The sequence below is a fragment of the Pinus tabuliformis genome, chromosome 1_1 (genome assembly GCF_031772625.1).
Source record: "Pinus tabuliformis cultivar Carrire ecotype Pingquan chromosome 1_1, CPIR1, whole genome shotgun sequence".
Classification (NCBI taxonomy): Eukaryota; Viridiplantae; Streptophyta; class Pinopsida; order Pinales; family Pinaceae; genus Pinus; species Pinus tabuliformis.
The window spans coordinates 931,938,739-931,956,455 of NC_142297.1; the positions used below are offsets into that span (position 1 = coordinate 931,938,739).

Sequence of the window (17,717 nt, forward strand, 5' to 3'; positions counted from 1 at the left end):
TTGTGAAGAATCCATTTACAAAGGCCTTTACAAACATAGGTCCAATATGGGTTGGAGACTCGGGATTCTTTTCATTATTGAAAAGAGTAAGTACCAAAAAATATGATTGGTTTATTTTGAAACATATCTATAAAAGAATGCAATCAAAGTTTTGTGTTTGCAGTAGTCTTGATAAGGTTTGGAGATGGGAAGAGCTTCCACTTGGTGGAACTTCACCCCCTCATGGGGGCTTCACTCAATAATCCTATCACATATCATGTGCATTTGTCGCATACTGGAAAATACCCCTAATTTGACTACATATTGGAAAATATCTCTAAAATTTACATTATTTAACCCCCTACCAGTCCAAACCCAATACACATTCCCAATTAAAAAAACCCTACTTTCACTAGATATTATATGTATCCATTTTTTCATTAACATCTTTTATACCCCTTTATATTTTTCATTAACTTTGAGCTCTAGTTTTATACCTGCCAATATAAAAACTCTTTACACGCTAATATATAGTTAATATATTATGTCATTTTTTTCTCAATAGATATCCCCCAATATGAACTCAAGTCGTATGATATTGCTCCCCCAGTGAAGCCCCCATGCACCCCCTAAGGATGAAATGCTTTATAAAATAGATTGTTTTAGCTATATTTAGAGGAGTATGAATATTATCCTCATTATGGGTATACAATCTACCAGTTTGATGTTATAAGAAATGTTGGGCATGTGCTATATTCTTACCATGTCTTGCTCCACGAATTGTACGTTGTGTCAGGCGTAGTGCCCCAATAATTTATTTTTATGTGGACTTAATAATAGTTGGGCAAACCCAAAGATGGTGGGCGGACCTACCCATGGTTTTGTGCATGGATTTTGTACATGGTTTTAGGCATGATGGTTTTCTTCCCATGGTATTTTTAAGATCCAGTCAAGGGAACTATGGTTATGTTCTAATTCAGGGTTAATAGATTGAGGTTTATGAATGCTTCAACATGTATATATATGTATTGTAAATTTAAAAGGAATATACTGAAAAATCAATTTAGTAGTCCTTGTTTTGGGATCCAGGGGAAAATCTCTATGTATACAAGAAATGAATGTTGTTTTTCATTTATTCCAATAATATACATATGGTGTATGTCATTAGTATTATACAATATCAATTGATGTGCCTTATAAAAAATGGCTTCACTTTTTTTGGTCAAACGAAGAAGTAGAAAAATTCGAATTCAGTGAGTTGTGCCTTGAAAGAAGAATTGACTACTTTGAGGATGACTGGGGCTTCAAATGGAAGTTTTTGCAAGAATTTTCTATAGATACAAATAACGAATGTCTTAGTCATATTCTGTTTCAAACGTTCTATGGTGTAGTACTTATGTGTAGCTATAGTGAAGTTCCATTCTTATTATATGACATGATGACTAGCCTTTGTTTCCTAACAAATATTGATAACATAGCCAATCAACAAATCGCTGGGTTCTGGATTCAAATGCTCGAGAATTGCAAAAATCTGATTACCTCTAGGAATGTATTTTCAATTGTTCCTTGTAATGATTATGTTAATTGAATTCCACCATTAACTACAGATATGGGGACTTAGGCTATTAAGCCTACTGAAACTAGTTGAAAAATATTTTCATTTTATATGCTTTCCAAACTCTTGGTCTATATGCTAATGCTTTTAAATTATGTGTGTGTGTATGTGGTTCCTATTGAAATTTTGTCAATGTATATACGTATCCATTACAACAAAATAGTCCATTAGCGCTGCAAATAGCATCGGAATCCAGTGTTACTAAATGCACGAATTGGCATTAATCGACGATGCAATATTTGAAAAAAAAAGGCATGTTCTAAGAATTTGGAATCCAGTTAAATTCATAAAGGCACTGCTGGGTAAATACAATATATCTCTGCAACTTACACTGTTTTGCAAATAGCTTTATAATTCATCATGTCTCCAGTGACAGGGACTAGTCTTTTCAGCGTAATTCCATTGGATCTTTTGATTCCGATTCCAAAGCTAATGTTTGCAAGTTCATTATGTCAAGAACATCTTCCTCTAAGTCCTCCTATTCCTCTTCCCCGATTATTATATATTATGTTGCTGCTTCTTTCCTTGGATTTTCTTCTTCATTTTCCTTATGCTTTTTCTTATTCTTTCTTCCATTTAGGTGATCATCTTCTCTTGGTCTCTTCTCATCCCCACTTTCTTATTGTTCTTCCTTCTCTTGTTGTACTATTTTGTATTGATTTTCTACTTTGTTTCCTGATGTTATTGGATCTTGTGGCCCTTTCCTCATTACTTTCTTCCTGTTCGTTACCTTTATGAATCCTTCATTGTCCATTGTCTGGGTATTTGGTGTGAACTATTAATTTGTTTTAATGGGTATTCTATGAACAAATGACTATACTCACGACATTTGCAGCACCTAAAAGGGATTTTTTCATAATCTATGGGCTACTCCCAAATTTCATCATGGTAGTTTATCTGAATACTTGTTGGGAGTGGTTTATTCAAGTTTAGACATACACATAACCTCTCATATGATGTATACCACACTAGTTTGGTTGTTTCCATTGTCATAATGGATACCTTAATGGAATTACCTATACCCTCTATTGTGCCTTGGTACGAAGATTCTTGTGGTCGTGAGTATAACCTGGGACAAACTAGAGCTAAATTAAAATCTTCCTCATTGGGTTGAATTTCTCAACCCAAGGTTTCATATATAAACTGAATAAATTTAACAGGTATGATCCTCCCTGAAACATCTTTTTAATGTCTTCCACATTGTTGAAAATGACAATGAAAACTTTCGAGCCCGACTTCAATTATGTGTCCCCTTTTAATTGCAAGTACTTATGAATCCACCTTGTTAACAATCTTATCAGTGGTCAAATGCCTATATATTTGCAGATTAATATGTGGTCTTTCATATACTATATCATTTCCCCAACTTTCTCTGAGATGATCTTAAACAATGTGATCTTAAGTGTGTATCCATTGAAGTTAGTACATTATAGTCACCTTCCACACCAAACCATCTTACATTTGCAATACCCGTTCCTCCTTGAAGGACACTGTACAACTTGGCCTTATATACAAGTTGTGGATGCGTTGTCTTCACATTTTCCAGTTTGATGGCCAACTCCTCATTGGACTGGATATTAGTACCTAAATAGATCTCGCCAAAGGAGCCGCTGCCAATCTTGTGGCCGAGTCTGTATTTGCTACCCACGCGAGGCTCCATTCCATACAGTTAATAACCTCGCTTCACCGTCCCTAAATAACAAAATTTGCCCCAAATCAAATCGATCCCTCGCCTTTTCCCGGGGATTTATTCGCACATATAGATGGATTCATCTGCAACCGAGACAACCCTCATCAAATCGATCCCTCACCTTTTCCCAGGGATTTATTCGCATATATAGATGGATTCATCAGCAACCAAGACAAACCTCTGCAACTCAATTAGCTCGGCCCCCGACTTTTGGCATCATCATTTCGGCCTCGAAGCGAGATGGATCCACCACCATTAACCACTGCAGACGCTATTGATCAGCTGCAGCTTACCCAACACCACAGGTTCACCTGTAGATGGCCACCAGGGATCAAATGTATGGCCACCAAGGCCTCTCTTTCGTTGCGTCGACACCCACTCAGGTTCCTTCCAAAGACAGTGCCACTCGCACGGCTCCGTCACTGCTCGGACTCCCAGTAGTCTACCCACAGTGGCTCCTTGACGCGGCCTCTGTCAGGCAGCAAGTCAAACGATGCTGCTCCTAAGACAAATCTCCTCCAGCAACTCAAACGATGCTGCTCCTAAGACAAATCTCCTCCAGCAACTCAAACGACGCTGCTCCTCAGACAAATCTCCTCTTCAAACGGCGCTGCTCCTCAGACAAATCTCCTCTTCAAACGACGCTGCTCCTCAGAGCTGTTACCCACGGTTCGTCTGCTTCCACGATTCAAAAAAAAAAATGCTTAGACCAGATTAGAGCAGACCTCCCATGGAGAACACGATTTCGAATTATGTTCCCACGGAGAACATGCGGGGCTATGCAGCAATTTGGAAACCTCCACGCAGCTCAACACCAACAAGGCACAACCCCTTTACAGCTCACCAGCACGCAACTACTAACCGAGCCTGACAAACTAAAAAAAACTAAAACAAAATATATTTCTCTCTTATTTCCTTCGGCCCAGGACAAGGCAAGCCCACGAGGGGCCAGGCTTTGATACCATGTTAAAATTTCATAAAAATATCAATATCATTAATCAGATATGCAATTATATATATACATGAGAATTGTTTCAAGATAAAAACTATTTTGGACATTTAATTTGTTGGTGGTTAAATTAAGGAAACCACTCTTATAGAATAAGAAGAGACTGTTTACCTAAAAAATCACAACTAAAACAAATAAGAATAAAAAGATTTCAAAAAATTGAAAATAATCCATTCATTTTGGATTCCAAGATTTGGTTGAAACTTTGAAGAGTCGACTTCCTCTTGATTCCAATTTAGCCATCCATGTGATTGCCGTGACTTTTGGTTGAAATTTTGAAAAGTCGACTTCCTCTTGATTCCAATTTAGCCATCCATGTGATTGCCGTGACTTTTGGTTGTAATTAATCGAGATATTTATAATTATTTTTAATTAAAAACTGAAAAATTATTAAACAACTTCCACGATTCCCCATTTTAATTAGACAAGTTGCCACCGCTGACAACCCACTCACTTCCGATCCAAGTTACAACGGTGCATCGACTGTCTATTATCCATAAAGACTTGGACTATATATACGTGATGCGACTTCTTCGTCATAACATGGTGTCACTCCAAGCTCCACCATTTATCAATCTTTATGAGTAGGTAAGCAGTGATGTCGCATACAAGTCCCAAAAATGTAAGTGTTCAGGAAATCACCATCGCGGGACTGATGTCAAACAGTCACGAAAGAAGTGAATCAGAGATGAATATTCACCCTTTTTGTTATAAATATACCCTCATTATTAATGTAAAGAGCTTTTGGACGGCCTTTTGGCTTAGGATCAGAAGCTTGAGAGAAGAGGGTTGTGTGGACTTGCAAAACTCGACATGAGAGGGTGTAAAAATATTAAAATAGAGGAAGTGAAAGGTGTCGAAACTTTTGAGGAAATTTCGTACCTTAAACGCATCTCAGCGCTGCCCCAACAGCTTTGGCGCCAACAGATGACCGAGTGCACAAATGATTTTGGTAATTATGATCATGACATATATGAGTATCATGATGATGATTATTTTGTTGAAAACAAATTGTTCCGGTTTTGTCGGGATTGAAAAGATGGAAGGAAATTTTGTAATATCATATTTGGCTACTTCCATTATGAATCATGATGTTTTAAAAATGTATTTGGTATTCCTGAACTGCCGTACAAAACATCAACTCCCGGTAAAACTGCGGTTAACTTTCTTTCCGCGTAATATAACCTTCTGCAAACGATGGTTGATAGATAACTCAATAAGCCTAACAAAACATGCTATGCAAAATAAACCAATAAACCTGTTGGCATCTATTACAACCACATTGGGATGTCACCAGCTCTCGGACAACCGTGGTAATTGCCTTCCCTTGGTACGGCGTGGTAAGGCAAAGGCAAATTGTTTTGTTTTTTTATATTTTTTTTAATCCCATTTTGATATGGATGTTTATCTTTTATTTTTTTTAAATAATTTATTAATTTAATTATCATTAATTATTAGATATAATATAGATGGTAAAGATTTAATTTATTAGAATAGTTATAATAATATTCATATTTATTTTTAAGTTAGTTATGCTGTTTTAATTAATTTATCTCAAATTAATTAATTAAAAATTATATATGAACACATGTCATATTGACATGTGATATTGATAAACAATAATATTGTCTTATGATATTTCTGATAAACTATTTACAAATCAAGATTTTCTATAGCAATGTGGGATGAATCTGATTAATTACAAAGAGTATTACATGTTTTTAAAATATACACATACTTAATTCATAATTAATTATTTTTATAATTGATCATAACAATAATTTAAAATAAAATTACCAATTAATTACTTGTTATCATTTTTTTAATATCAACCATGTGAAATATATTCTAAATTAGTGTTTTGATGTTTAACATGTTATATGATTAGGCTGTACTGCTACTTGAAATTAGTGTTTTAATGTTTAACATGTTATATGATTCCGCTGTACTGCCACTTGAAATCACTTATTTTTAAGAGAGCATGCAAGCTGTTTCAATCAAAGATGTAATTCTACAGCAACCTGCATCTTCTGTGTTGTTCAAGTTTGCTATCAACTTCACTCACGACCTCATCTATTGGCAAAGATAAATCACGAAATGAAAATATCCATATTGTGCTTCAGGTTTCAGTTGAAGTATCCATGAGGTTAGAAAACTTAAGACTTAATGCATGTTTGTAATATATGAGACCTTAGACCTTAGAATTTCTGAAAGGGAACCTGGAACCAAGGTTATTTCTCTTCCAATTTTTAATTATTATTGACTATACATTGGCCACAATCAATGCTTTTGTTTTGGGCACCTTTAGCAACATAAATACCCTATATTGGTGATATTAAATATTCCCAATCTCACTCCTCTAAGTTATGAATTTTCTTGTAATAAAATATTTGGTAAAATAATGATTCTTTGTTGTTTAAAATGTATCTTCAAATCCATAAATGAATTCAATATTACCAATTTTACCAAAAACACTGAACATAAAATAAGTTGAAATGACAACCACTTTATTCTATTAATAGTAGGAAAACAATACATGTCAATATAATTAAGAATGAAGCCCTTGGCAAGGCATGCATGGTTGCTCATTAAATTCGTAGACTAAAACACTAAAGCACCCTTATGAACCCTACATGGATCCACCAAGGAGATTTCACCACAGGGTTTTCCTCAAGCACCATTATGAACCCTAGATGGATCCAAAGGAGATTTCACCACAGGGTTTTCCTCCCCAAATCAAGATGGAATTGACCACACCAAGTTCTCAACAAAGCATCAATATGAGAAACAAATCCAGGATGACCCAAATACCTTGCTCCTCTCCCCTTTTAAAGACTTGATGGACTCTCTCTCCGATCTTCTAGAAGCATGTATTTTATTGTTTTTCTAATACCATAGGCAAACACAATGAGAAAATACCACATAGCATCCATAGAGACCCTCCCCACCTCTTCCCACATGCCACAGTCAAAAAAAAAATCCACTTAGATTACCCACGCAAGATTAAAATCATACCTATCTAAAAATATAATCTATTTTTAATATAAGATATTAGATTATTTATAATTTATATAATCTATTTTTAATATAAGATATTAGATTATTTATAATTTAGTATTTATGAGACTTAAAATAAAAAAATCCTTAAAATACTTCTTTAATTAAAAAAAATCTTTATAAGTGTGTATCCATTGAAGTTATAAGTGTGTATCCATTGAAGTTAGTAAATGTCACCTTCAAAGTCAAAAAGAGAAACAAACAGTAACTACCAAAATAGTGAATCACTACCTTTTCTTAAGCAAATGCAAACTTTAGTGGACGCATTTTCTTGATTAGGTTGGAACGGTGAAGAGTTGGGTTAAAGTAAATAAATGCATGGAAATTGTTAAGCAAATGCATGGAAATCGTCAAGCAAATGCAAACTCTGTTGGGGGAGATTTTAAAAAGGTGAAAATAGTGAATAATCTACTCATCCTGGATTCCAAGATCTGGTGGAAACCGTGAAGAGCCCGCTTACTCTCGATTTAATTTAGCCATCCAATTGATTGCAGTGATTTTTGGTTCTAATTGATTGGGATATTTTCTATTTTTTTTTAATTTTTACTAACATCACATCACAAACTTGTTTACACAACAATTTTCTAATTTTCTAGCCAGAATCTTATTAAAAAAAAATTCAAAGTGGGAATTTCAAAATTTTCTAGCAGATTATTACGAAATTTCCATTATTTTCGAAGCTAATTTGTGGGATTTTTTCAAAGTATACTCTACCTATCAACTCACTTCCTTTACCAAGATTAAGTTAGAATGGTGGATCGGCTTTGTGTATTATCGATGAAGTCTTGGCCTATAGATACGGGATGCAGCTTCTTCGTCATAACATGGTGTCACTCCAAAGGTCCACCATTTATCAATCTTTATGGGTAGGTAAGCAGTGACTTCAATACATGTCACATACAAGTCCAAAAAATAAGTAGGGAGGAAATCACCAAGCAAGGCGCACTCTCTATTTGGGGATTTTTTTGGTTAGTGCTGTCTGTCTGCGAGTAATTTTACCGAATAAACCTTTTGGCTGCTTGTGCGTATTTGTGTCGTTCTCGCTCCAAAAATTCCAAATCCAATTCCCATGGCAGATCAACTAACCACCCATTGCCAAAACGCTGCCGCTGCTTCTTCCTTCACGTCCCCTTTTTCTGCATCCACTTCTTATCACCATTACCACGTTTTTATTAACCATCGCGGGCCTGATGTGAAAAGCACATTCGCCACCGGTCCATATAGCCATTTTATCTTCGACCTATGCCGAATCCAGGTGGTGCCTGGATGAGCTGGAGTCCAAAGCTATTATTCTTCCGGTCTTCTATAAAGTGAAGCCCTCGGAGGTCAGGTGGACGGGCAAAGATGAAGATGGACCGTACGCTAAAGCCCTACGTATCCATGAAGAGAAGCAGCGGTACAATTTGCAGACTATCCAGACTTGGCGAAACGCCCTTCATCATGTCGCGAATATATGCGGCTTTGAACTGCAGGAGGGTAATGGGTAAGGACATCCATTGTCTCGATCCATATTAGTTCTAAATATGTTGCATTGAATTGTTCATCACATCTCAGGTATGCTTTTGTCATTACTTACTTTACTGTCTTAATTAATATTCAGGGACGAGGGCGAAGAGAGACTCTTGGAGGAGCACGAAGAAGAGCTGTTGGAGAAGGTCGTGCAAGCCGTGTTGAAAAATGTTGCAATGCCATTGGATGTGGCAAAATATCCAACTGGTTTGGAAGAAAAGTTACAAGACTTTGAAGGGACACGGCGACTGCATCAGAACGACCATGTGGAGGTCAAGGTTGTGGGGATTGTGGGCATCGGTGGAATTGGAAAGACGACGCTGGCCAAAGAACTTTTCAATCATAAGAGGTCAGATTATGATAGATCCTGCTTTCTATTTGATGCGAGGAAAATGCAAATAGAATGTCTCTAAATAATTTACAGAACAAACTCATTAAGGACTTGAAGGATAGAGATATCAAAATTGAGAGGTGGGAAGAAGGTGTGGAGATACTTAAAAAGAATCTCTCAGCTTGTGAGGCACTCATAATATTAGATGATGTAAGTCATGTGGATCAACTGGATTCCTTCTTGCCAATTAAGCATGTCCTTCACCCCAAGAGCTTGATTTTGGTTACTTCTAGGGACAAGCATATCCTTAGAAGTGCAGGAATTGTAGAGTCATCAATTTATCACTTACCAGGCCTCAATATAGCACACTCCCAAGAGCTGTTTTGCTTGCATGCCTTTTTCCAGCCATATCCACTACCAGGATTTGAAAATCTTGTATATGGGTTTTTAGAGGCATGCCATGGTTTGCCTCTATCATTGAAAGTATTTGGGGCGCTTGTTTGTGGATAGGACAAATTTTACTGGGAAGAGCAACTGAATGGACTTCACCAAACATTACCTACAGAGATAGAAAGGAGCCTGAAAATTAGTTACGACTCGCTCAATCATGAGGAGCGACAAATATTTTTAGATATCGCCTGTTTTTCGATAGGAAAAGACAAGGATACATGGGTAAGAATATGGAGGGGTTCAGGATGGAAGGGTTTGGTAGGGTTACAAAATCTGCTCAACAAGTGTCTTGTCGAGTTGGATGATGAAAATAGAATAAGAATGCATGATCACCTCATAGATTTGGGAAGAGCTATTGCGGATTGTCCAGAATTATTACCGCGTCGTCTTTGGCGACCCATAAAGAATCTTCATCATTTTCATGAGTTGTTGCAACAATCATCCTCTGTAAGTGTTTGAGCCATCCTAACCGTTGAATGTCTAAAGAACTTTCGTTATTTTTTATTCAAAGCAGTCCGCAACACATTATGTTAATAATAGTTTATTGTTCTCAAAGCACAAACAGGTGATAACAGAAGTGCGCGGATTTGTGATGGCTCCTTGGTACACCTTTATTGGGGAGGATGAAGAGGAAGTGTTCCATTCAGAATTAGAATTTCCCTTGAATACAAGTTCCAGTCAAGAGGTCTGCGGAATCAGGAAATTGCAACTTCTTGAAGCTGAAGGCAACTTTGAAAGCATCTTGACTTCGGTGTGGTCACCAAAACTCATATGGCTCCGTGGAATGCGTCGATCTACTCATCACTGCCTTCTTGGATTCCATTGCGCGATTTAAGAGTTTTAGAAGTGTTCGGTTGGGAATTGAAAAGATTGTGGCAATCTCGATCTGAGGTACGTAGATATAGATGCAGCAATTTGCAGAGCGAGAATCCTCTTATCTTTTGAATTTCTTATATAATCGAAACGTACTTAACATTGCAGGCACCTCTCCACTTGCGGGAATTAAATATTGAAGCTCCACTTTCCGAGTTTCCAAAGTCATTAAGGTCGCTGAAGCACCTAGAAAAGATTGTACTGAATTGTCAGCGATTGTTGACATACGCAGATCTAGCAATGCTACCAGAAGAATTTTGTTACCTGAGATCCTTGAGATATATAACCCTCATAGGGTGCCTGAAATTGCAGCTTCTTCCAATTTTATTTGGGAATCTAAAAAAGCTCGAATATGTCCATCTGTCCAAGTGCAGCAGTTTGGAAATGCTTCCAGATTCTTTTGGTAATCTAACATATCTTCAACATATCAATCTGACAGATTGTGGAAGTTTGAAAATGCTCCCAAATTCCTTTGGGAATCTGGTAAATCTCCAACACGCCAATCTTTCTAAGTGCAGCAATTTGGAGATGCTTCCAAATTCCTTTGGGAATCTAACAACTCTCCAACATATCAATCTCACACAGTGCGGAAGTTTGAAGATGCTTCCAGATTCCTTTCAAAATCTGAGAAATCTCCAAACCATGAATCTGACATTGTGCAGAAGTTTGAAGATGCTTCCAAGTTCCTTTGGAAATTTAAAAAATCTTCAATACATCAATCTTTCTAGGTGTAAAAGTCTGGAAACGCTTCCAAGCTTTCAGGGAAATCTATTGCAACTTAGACATCTACATTTGAGTGATTGTTTGAATTTGACTCTTTCCACACATGGAGATATCACCACTCTTGAATGTTTAGATCTATCAGGTTGCCTCCAAATGGAGTTATTGCCTTCCCAGGTTGGAAGTCAACAGTCTTTGAAAAAGTTAAATTTGTTCCGTACAAACATCAAAGATTTACCAAGTACTATTGTGTGCCTGAGCAATTTGGAACTTCTGATGTTAGGAAGCCCTTTGTTGGGAGCGCTGCCATCTTTGTTTGGAAACCTAAGTGCATTGAAGGAATTGTGGCTCCATGGATGCCCGCAATTGAAATGTTTGCCAGATTCAGTTTGCATGTTGAGTCAGTTGACAAGGTTGAAAATAACTGAATGTGGAATACAATACTTACCACCAGATCTCATGAACATGAAGAGCCTTGAATTATTAAAGGTCACCAGAAGTCCTCTCCGGCAACTACCATTCAAAAGGGTTAAAGGAGAAACAGAATCATTGTTCACTACGCCGAGAATGAAAAAAATGGAGAGTAAATTGGATTCTCCCATTGATACAGTCATGGTTGAGTTCAAGGAGTTGGAGTTGTGTTGCACAGAAATAACGGAGGTATCCTTTTCTCGAGGTATATGTCCCAACCTTCAAATTCTCAGGATAAAGGGTTGTAAGAAATTGGTGGAGATTGGAGCATTGCCAACAACACTAATAAGTCTGGATTTAAGATGTTGTCGTGCATTGGGTGAAATAAGAGCTCTATCATGTGGTCTTGCAAAACTTGAAGAGCTGGACATAAGAGGGTGTAATAATATTAAAGTAGAGGATCTGAAAGGTTTCGAAACTTTGATATCTTTGAGGAGATTTCGGACTTCTGTATGGCACGACTTAAAAAGCATGCCAACTTTACCCCAACTGACGACAGTCTGCACAGATGATTTTGGTGATTGGTGAGCTCCAGTATTGTAGCAATAATGCTACAACTCCTGGGGCTTCCTGTCTCTTAATTTTATCAACCCGGTAGTTCGTACAAACTTGGAAGCGACGGTGCTATATGCACAAGTACTAGCTCTTGTCGCAGCTGTCACTTGGTCAGCTGGCACAAGTCCACTAGGGCTCAAGCCAACCTCTATAGGCTCTCAGAAGAAGCTTGCTAACTGATGGACGAAAGCTATTCTCAAAGGAAAGCTACTCTACTTGACAAACTGAACGGAAAGCAAATCAAAGCATGTAAACCTAGGAAACTCTAATTTAACTAGTCTAACCTCTACAATGCAAAGAATGTGAATGAAACTTCAACCACGGCTGCTGTTACCTCTAATAAGTGCAAATGCATGGATCTAAACTACTTGCATCATGAAAGACATGTTTTTGTATTTTTCCTTTAAGTGAATGGAATGATTGTGATTTTGTGCTAACTAGGGTTTGGTTGTGCAGATGGGATGGAGAAGGAAGGAAAGCGTGGGACAGGTTGGGGAGGCTAGGAGAGGTCCCTAGGGATCCTTAGCATCCATCCACAGAGGTTCCTCACATTCAGGTGCTCAGCAACCGAGTGAGTGGCCTCCTACAGGATGTCTGCAGGGGATCCTACAGGATACTCTGGTTTCTACATGATGTCTACAAACTGCTACAGGATGACCTACCGTGAGTGTTTGAAGTGATGGAGGAGTGATGGAATGGTAGGGGGAGATGTGTAAGGTAGGAATACGGCTGGTGATGGCTGTAGAAGTGGAGGAATGGGGATAGGGAGTGAATGTAGGGAGTAGGTTGGAAGATAGAGGGCTAGGTCAACGAAAGGGCTAGAGAATGGAAGTACGTGAGGAGTGAAAGACTTTGGGAGATGACAGAGCGGAGCAGGGGTCAAAGATGTGTTTGCATGCATGATCAAGATGGAGGACGAAGTGATGGAACGAGAGAAAGCAGTGTAGATGAAACAAATGCTTGTGACTGTTACCAAACCGAAAATGCATTAACCTAAACTACTTGTGCTTGTAAATTCAATGAACAGCAATCCAAAACGCGAAGAAGAATGTGCATGAAGCTGTGGTAAAGGAGTGTGGTGCAGGTGTGAATCATGTGGAAGCATCTAACATAACGTGACCGTGTTTGCAGCAATCATGAAATAAAGAAATGCGTATTTTTGGTGGTTAGTCATGGACTACACCCCAATCCCAAATGAGATGGCAGTGGGCCTTAACAACCTTTTTGATGGAGCTCCAATGGATTATATCTATCCTCTGCTAATCTAACTAAACAACCAAAAGCAATTCAACCATAAACTAGTCCTATCTATGCTCATGAAAAAGACTAATTCAACAACCTGTAATTCAAATTGCATGTGAAAATGAAAACTCAGAGTGCTGAAACGAAATGCAAACAACACTACAGCAGAGGGGATCTATGGCTCTCAGGTTGGGCCCTAACCTGAGAGCTATAGTCTCCTTAAGAAAACTCAGAGCTAGATCAAAATCTGCCTTCTTTATTCATAATCTGATGTTATGCCAAAACTGGCTTACAACAAGAACTAACACCGAGCTGTGCTCCAAAATTACAATAGTAATGCGAAAGTTTCAACAACCTATCAAAGGCTACGGCCTCTATACTTATGCAAAACAGTGATCCAACAAGTGTCCTTGATTTTAGGAGCTCGGCTGTCCAACTAGAGTTTAACTGTTGATCATGTAGGACAGTCATAAGTGATGTTCCTGTAGAACAGTTGTAACTGCTGTTCCTGTAGAACAGCTGGCTGCTTCTAAGCTCGGAGGGGAGATGGATTGGAGCTCGGAGTTCTTGGTGGGAATCACGAGGAATGTCCCCAAGACCGTGGACATCCTCTCCTAACAACCAACAGTGCCACCTCGTTGTCTCCTTGTCTCCTTTTTTCGTTGTCTTTTGCTCCCTTTTAATGCCAAAACCTGGAATCATAATGCATTAGTCACGTAGATAGAGTGCCTACCCTTCTTCCTACAAACAACATGAACAAACTAAGAAATGCATGCATAAGCAATAAAAAATGAATGGTTTGAGCAAGTATAATAGGCCAAAATGAGCCCAAATTGTACCAAAATTGGGGCTCATCATCACCCCCCAGCTGAACCATTTTCTCATCCTTGAGCAACCTTGCTCCTGCTCCTTGTCCTTGGCCGATGACTCGGGACCGGAACAGGCTCTTTCTTTTCTGCTTTTGATGGCCCTGCCTTCTCTGCCCCTGGTGGTGACAAGGGTGATGCTTCCTTCCCCTTTCCTATTTCCTTGAGTCGGGCTTCGGAAGGCGACTGGCCTATCTTTCGTGTCCAGGAAGTTATTTTTGGGCTCCCCTTTTCGGGGATGGCTGATGTTTTAGAGGGGGTCCTTGCACTGGGTGAAGTAGGGACATCCCCTGAAGTGGTTTGGCTGCTGGGTGGAGGCTGTGGCTTGCCCGTGGTCATCCTTTTGCTTCTACTGGCTTCAGATGGTAGAGGGGTCTCCCTCTCCCTTTTCTCTTTCGGTTTTGGAGGTGTGCTGAGGGCAGCCAGTGCCGCTGCTGCCTCCTTTTCGAGAATGCCAACCTTCTCTTTCTTGCGTTTTGCTCTCTCGGAGCTCCTTGTAGAGGGCCCCTCCTTTTCAGATTTCGGGCTTCCTGTGGAAGACCCTGCTTTGCCCGCTTCCGGGCCTCCTGTAGAAGATTCTTTCTTTGTCCTCGGACTCTCTGTAGGAGGCTGTTTCTCAATGACCTTCGGGCCTCTTGTAGAAGCCCCTCTTTCCAATCTCGGTTTTCTTGTAGAAGCCCCTGTCTCTATCTTCGGGCTTCCTGTAGAAGCCTGTGGTTGCACTTTCGGGCTTCCTGTAGAAGCCTTTGTCTCCGTTTTTGGGCTTCCTGTAGAAGCCTGTTCTCCAACGATTTTCGGGCTTCCTGTAGAAGCCTTGGTCGTTGCTCTTGGGCTTCCTGTAGAAGCCTGCTCCTTACTGATCTTCGGGCTTCCTGTAGAAGCCTTTGTCTTTGTTTTCAGGCTTCCTGTAGAAGCCTGTGTTTGTGTTTTCGGGCTTCCTGTAGAAGCCAGTTTTTGCGTTCCTGCAGATGCAACTCTCACCACCTTTTCTTACTTGGCTGCATGGATTTTGCTTTTGGCTTTGACTGCAGGAGCTAACGAGGTGCTTGGGCTGGCAGGGACCACCTCAGTTTTGACTGCCCTGCTTTTCAACCTCTTTTCCCTTGCTGACAGGATGGGGGTGTCCTCTTTTGCTCTGTCATCCTTTCCCTCCTCCTTCTCCTTTCGTTCTTTCTTCTGTGTTGGAGTCGGGATCTTTTGGCTTTTCCCTTTCTTACTCTCGGCTACTGGCTCTTCTTCTTCACCGCTAGAGGATCCCGTTTCTTCAAGCAACATTTTTATGTCCCCTTCTCTTGTTAAATTCCTAAATGATTCCCATGCGAGGGGGACTTTATATGAGTGGAGAGCATCCTCCACAAGAAGCTTGACTAACCCATGGTGGGCTACCTGATCCGGAATGCCGTCCTTGAGCTTTGTAGAGCACTCCATCAAGGACTGCAGTAAAAAGTAAGGAATGCTCAGCCTCTGTGCTGCAGGAAGGTCAATCCGGTGTCTTAGTTCATTGAGCAGCCTGAAGTGATACGCATATACGATGTTGTAACGACCCTCACAGGTGATATATTTCATAATTTGCAAACTGACTTCGTTCCATGGTGGCAACAGGCTTGTCCTTTTCACCCCATTTTTGTCCTCTGTGAATGATTCTTCAGGTGGGAAGAACTCCTTCTTGGCTTGCTGGCTTAGCTTTCGTTCTTCTTTATCCCACGAGAGACCCATGGGCAGTTCTGTGATTCGACTTATATGCTCTGGGGTGAGTTGGAGGCTGAGACCTCTGAAGCTTACTGTGGCTAGTGTCTGGGATTTAGGCTTCAATGCCTGCAAGAATTCCTCGGCTACTTCATCATCGTAGCCCTGTAGCTTATCACAAAAAGGCATCCATTGTGCTCTGGTAAAGAGCTCTACCACTGCTAGATTTCTCCTTAATTTGGTGGAATCTGTGGGTTCTCGCCTGATAAATCCACCCGGCATGATGCACAATTTTATTAACGGGAGGTGGTGATGGTGGAAGAGAGTTTAGTTTCGGTGACAGAGTGCAGAACAATGCGTATAACCCACAAAAATTTTACAACACAGTCTAACCACGCAACAATCCTGTAGAATTGCAGTATGGGCACACAGACAGCAATTTGTCTACTTTCTCATTTACCCAGATAGTAACTGACAATCCTACCACCTTAAATGAGCAATTGCATGAGAATTCCAGGGTTACCTTGTTACTCGGTCACCTTTTTTTACGTGAACACCCGCGTTCCTGTAGAAGACTGCGTCCTGTAGGACTGCGTTCCTGTAGAAACTGTTCCTGTAGGAGCAGTGTGCAAACTTCGGGGAGGACTGCAATTGGACTGCGGTTGAGGTGCGCTTCACTGGTGTTCTGGTAACCAATAGCTCGGCGTATCAAGGTGCAGAGCTGATCGGAATAGCCACTCGAGTTCGAAGTGGTGGTTGATTGAATGCATGTCAAAATCTAGCCGATTAGATTTTGAATCGACGCGATCCATGGCGCGGGGGACAGCTCATCCCCCGCCGGACCGTTGAGCGACGTCATCAACCACTCACTGGCGTATTCACTTGCTGCCGCATTCATTCCCACAGATCTGCCGCCGCCTTTTTCTGCTGAACTCATTCCCACGGATTCTCACGTGCGTGCTGCTGATTTTTTCGTGACCGCCACCCGAACATTCGACTATACCATAACTAGCCGACGTGGCCAGTCAACTGGCCATACGGCTGCTCAACCATTCACTCTTACGCCATGCAAACAAATCAAAGTAATATTCATGCGATTTGATGGAGAGAAGGTTGAGACACTTACCTGCGCGCGTCTGCACACGATTTTCAGTTTTTGGACGACGGATATACCTGCTGCACGCGGCTTACGCAGACCCGGAGGCTCATGGTTACAGGTTGCTGACGCTGGAGTGGATGGTTTTGCTTTCATGCGTCTGCGTTTCATCTCGGATGGCGGTGCTGTGGACGGTATTCACTCAAGCAGGTTGAACTGTTACAGGATCCCCGCGAGGGGTCTCGTCACAGTCCTTTCTCCTTGGGTGCATGCTGCACGCTGGCGGTTCTGGCTTCTCGATCACGATCCCAGCGCTCTTGATGCATATGGTATGAGATCTCGTCATTTGTTACCTTTGGAAATGGCTTGCCCGCGAGAACTCATCGATTTTCTTTGTGGGTGCAGGGACTTGGCCGCATGTCGACACGGGTGGTGGAGCAAGGTAACAACGTCGTGCATGGGCCCAAAAGAGGCTTGCATGCGTCCACACCAACCCGTAGTCATCAGATCTGCTCATGAAACGCATTCTGGGCCATTCTGAGCTTCTACAGGAAGTTTCCTGTAGAAA

The 17,717-nt window shown here is 40.3% G+C and overlaps 2 protein-coding genes across 2 annotated transcripts; both read left to right on the forward strand.

The window, feature by feature from the left end:
* Positions 1–3,524: 3,524 nt before the first annotated feature.
* LOC149217503 (TMV resistance protein N-like) lies at positions 3,525–9,272 on the forward strand. The gene is made up of 3 exons (XM_089390239.1): positions 3,525–3,589; positions 8,606–8,833; positions 8,951–9,272. The coding sequence occupies exons 1-3, from the start codon at positions 3,525–3,527 to the stop codon at positions 9,270–9,272; spliced, it is 615 nt and encodes a 204-aa protein (XP_089246365.1).
* A 2,117-nt stretch (positions 9,273–11,389) lies between these two features.
* Positions 11,390–12,232, forward strand: LOC149217504 (disease resistance protein ADR2-like). Its single transcript, XM_089390240.1, has one exon. The coding sequence runs from the start codon at positions 11,390–11,392 to the stop codon at positions 12,230–12,232; it is 843 nt and encodes a 280-aa protein (XP_089246366.1).
* Positions 12,233–17,717: the final 5,485 nt, after the last annotated feature.

Excerpts from the sequence above, each read along its gene's own strand:
- LOC149217503 (XM_089390239.1), top strand. The coding sequence starts at position 3,525 with ATGGATCCACCACCATTAACCACTGCAGACGCTATTGATCAGCTGCAG. Across the intron at positions 3,590-8,605 it reads CAGCTTACCCAACACCACAG|GTGGTGCCTGGATGAGCTGG; the intron begins GTTCACCTGTAG and ends TGCCGAATCCAG. Across the intron at positions 8,834-8,950 it reads GAACTGCAGGAGGGTAATGG|GGACGAGGGCGAAGAGAGAC; the intron begins GTAAGGACATCC and ends ATTAATATTCAG.
- LOC149217504 (XM_089390240.1), top strand. The coding sequence starts at position 11,390 with ATGGAGTTATTGCCTTCCCAGGTTGGAAGTCAACAGTCTTTGAAAAAG.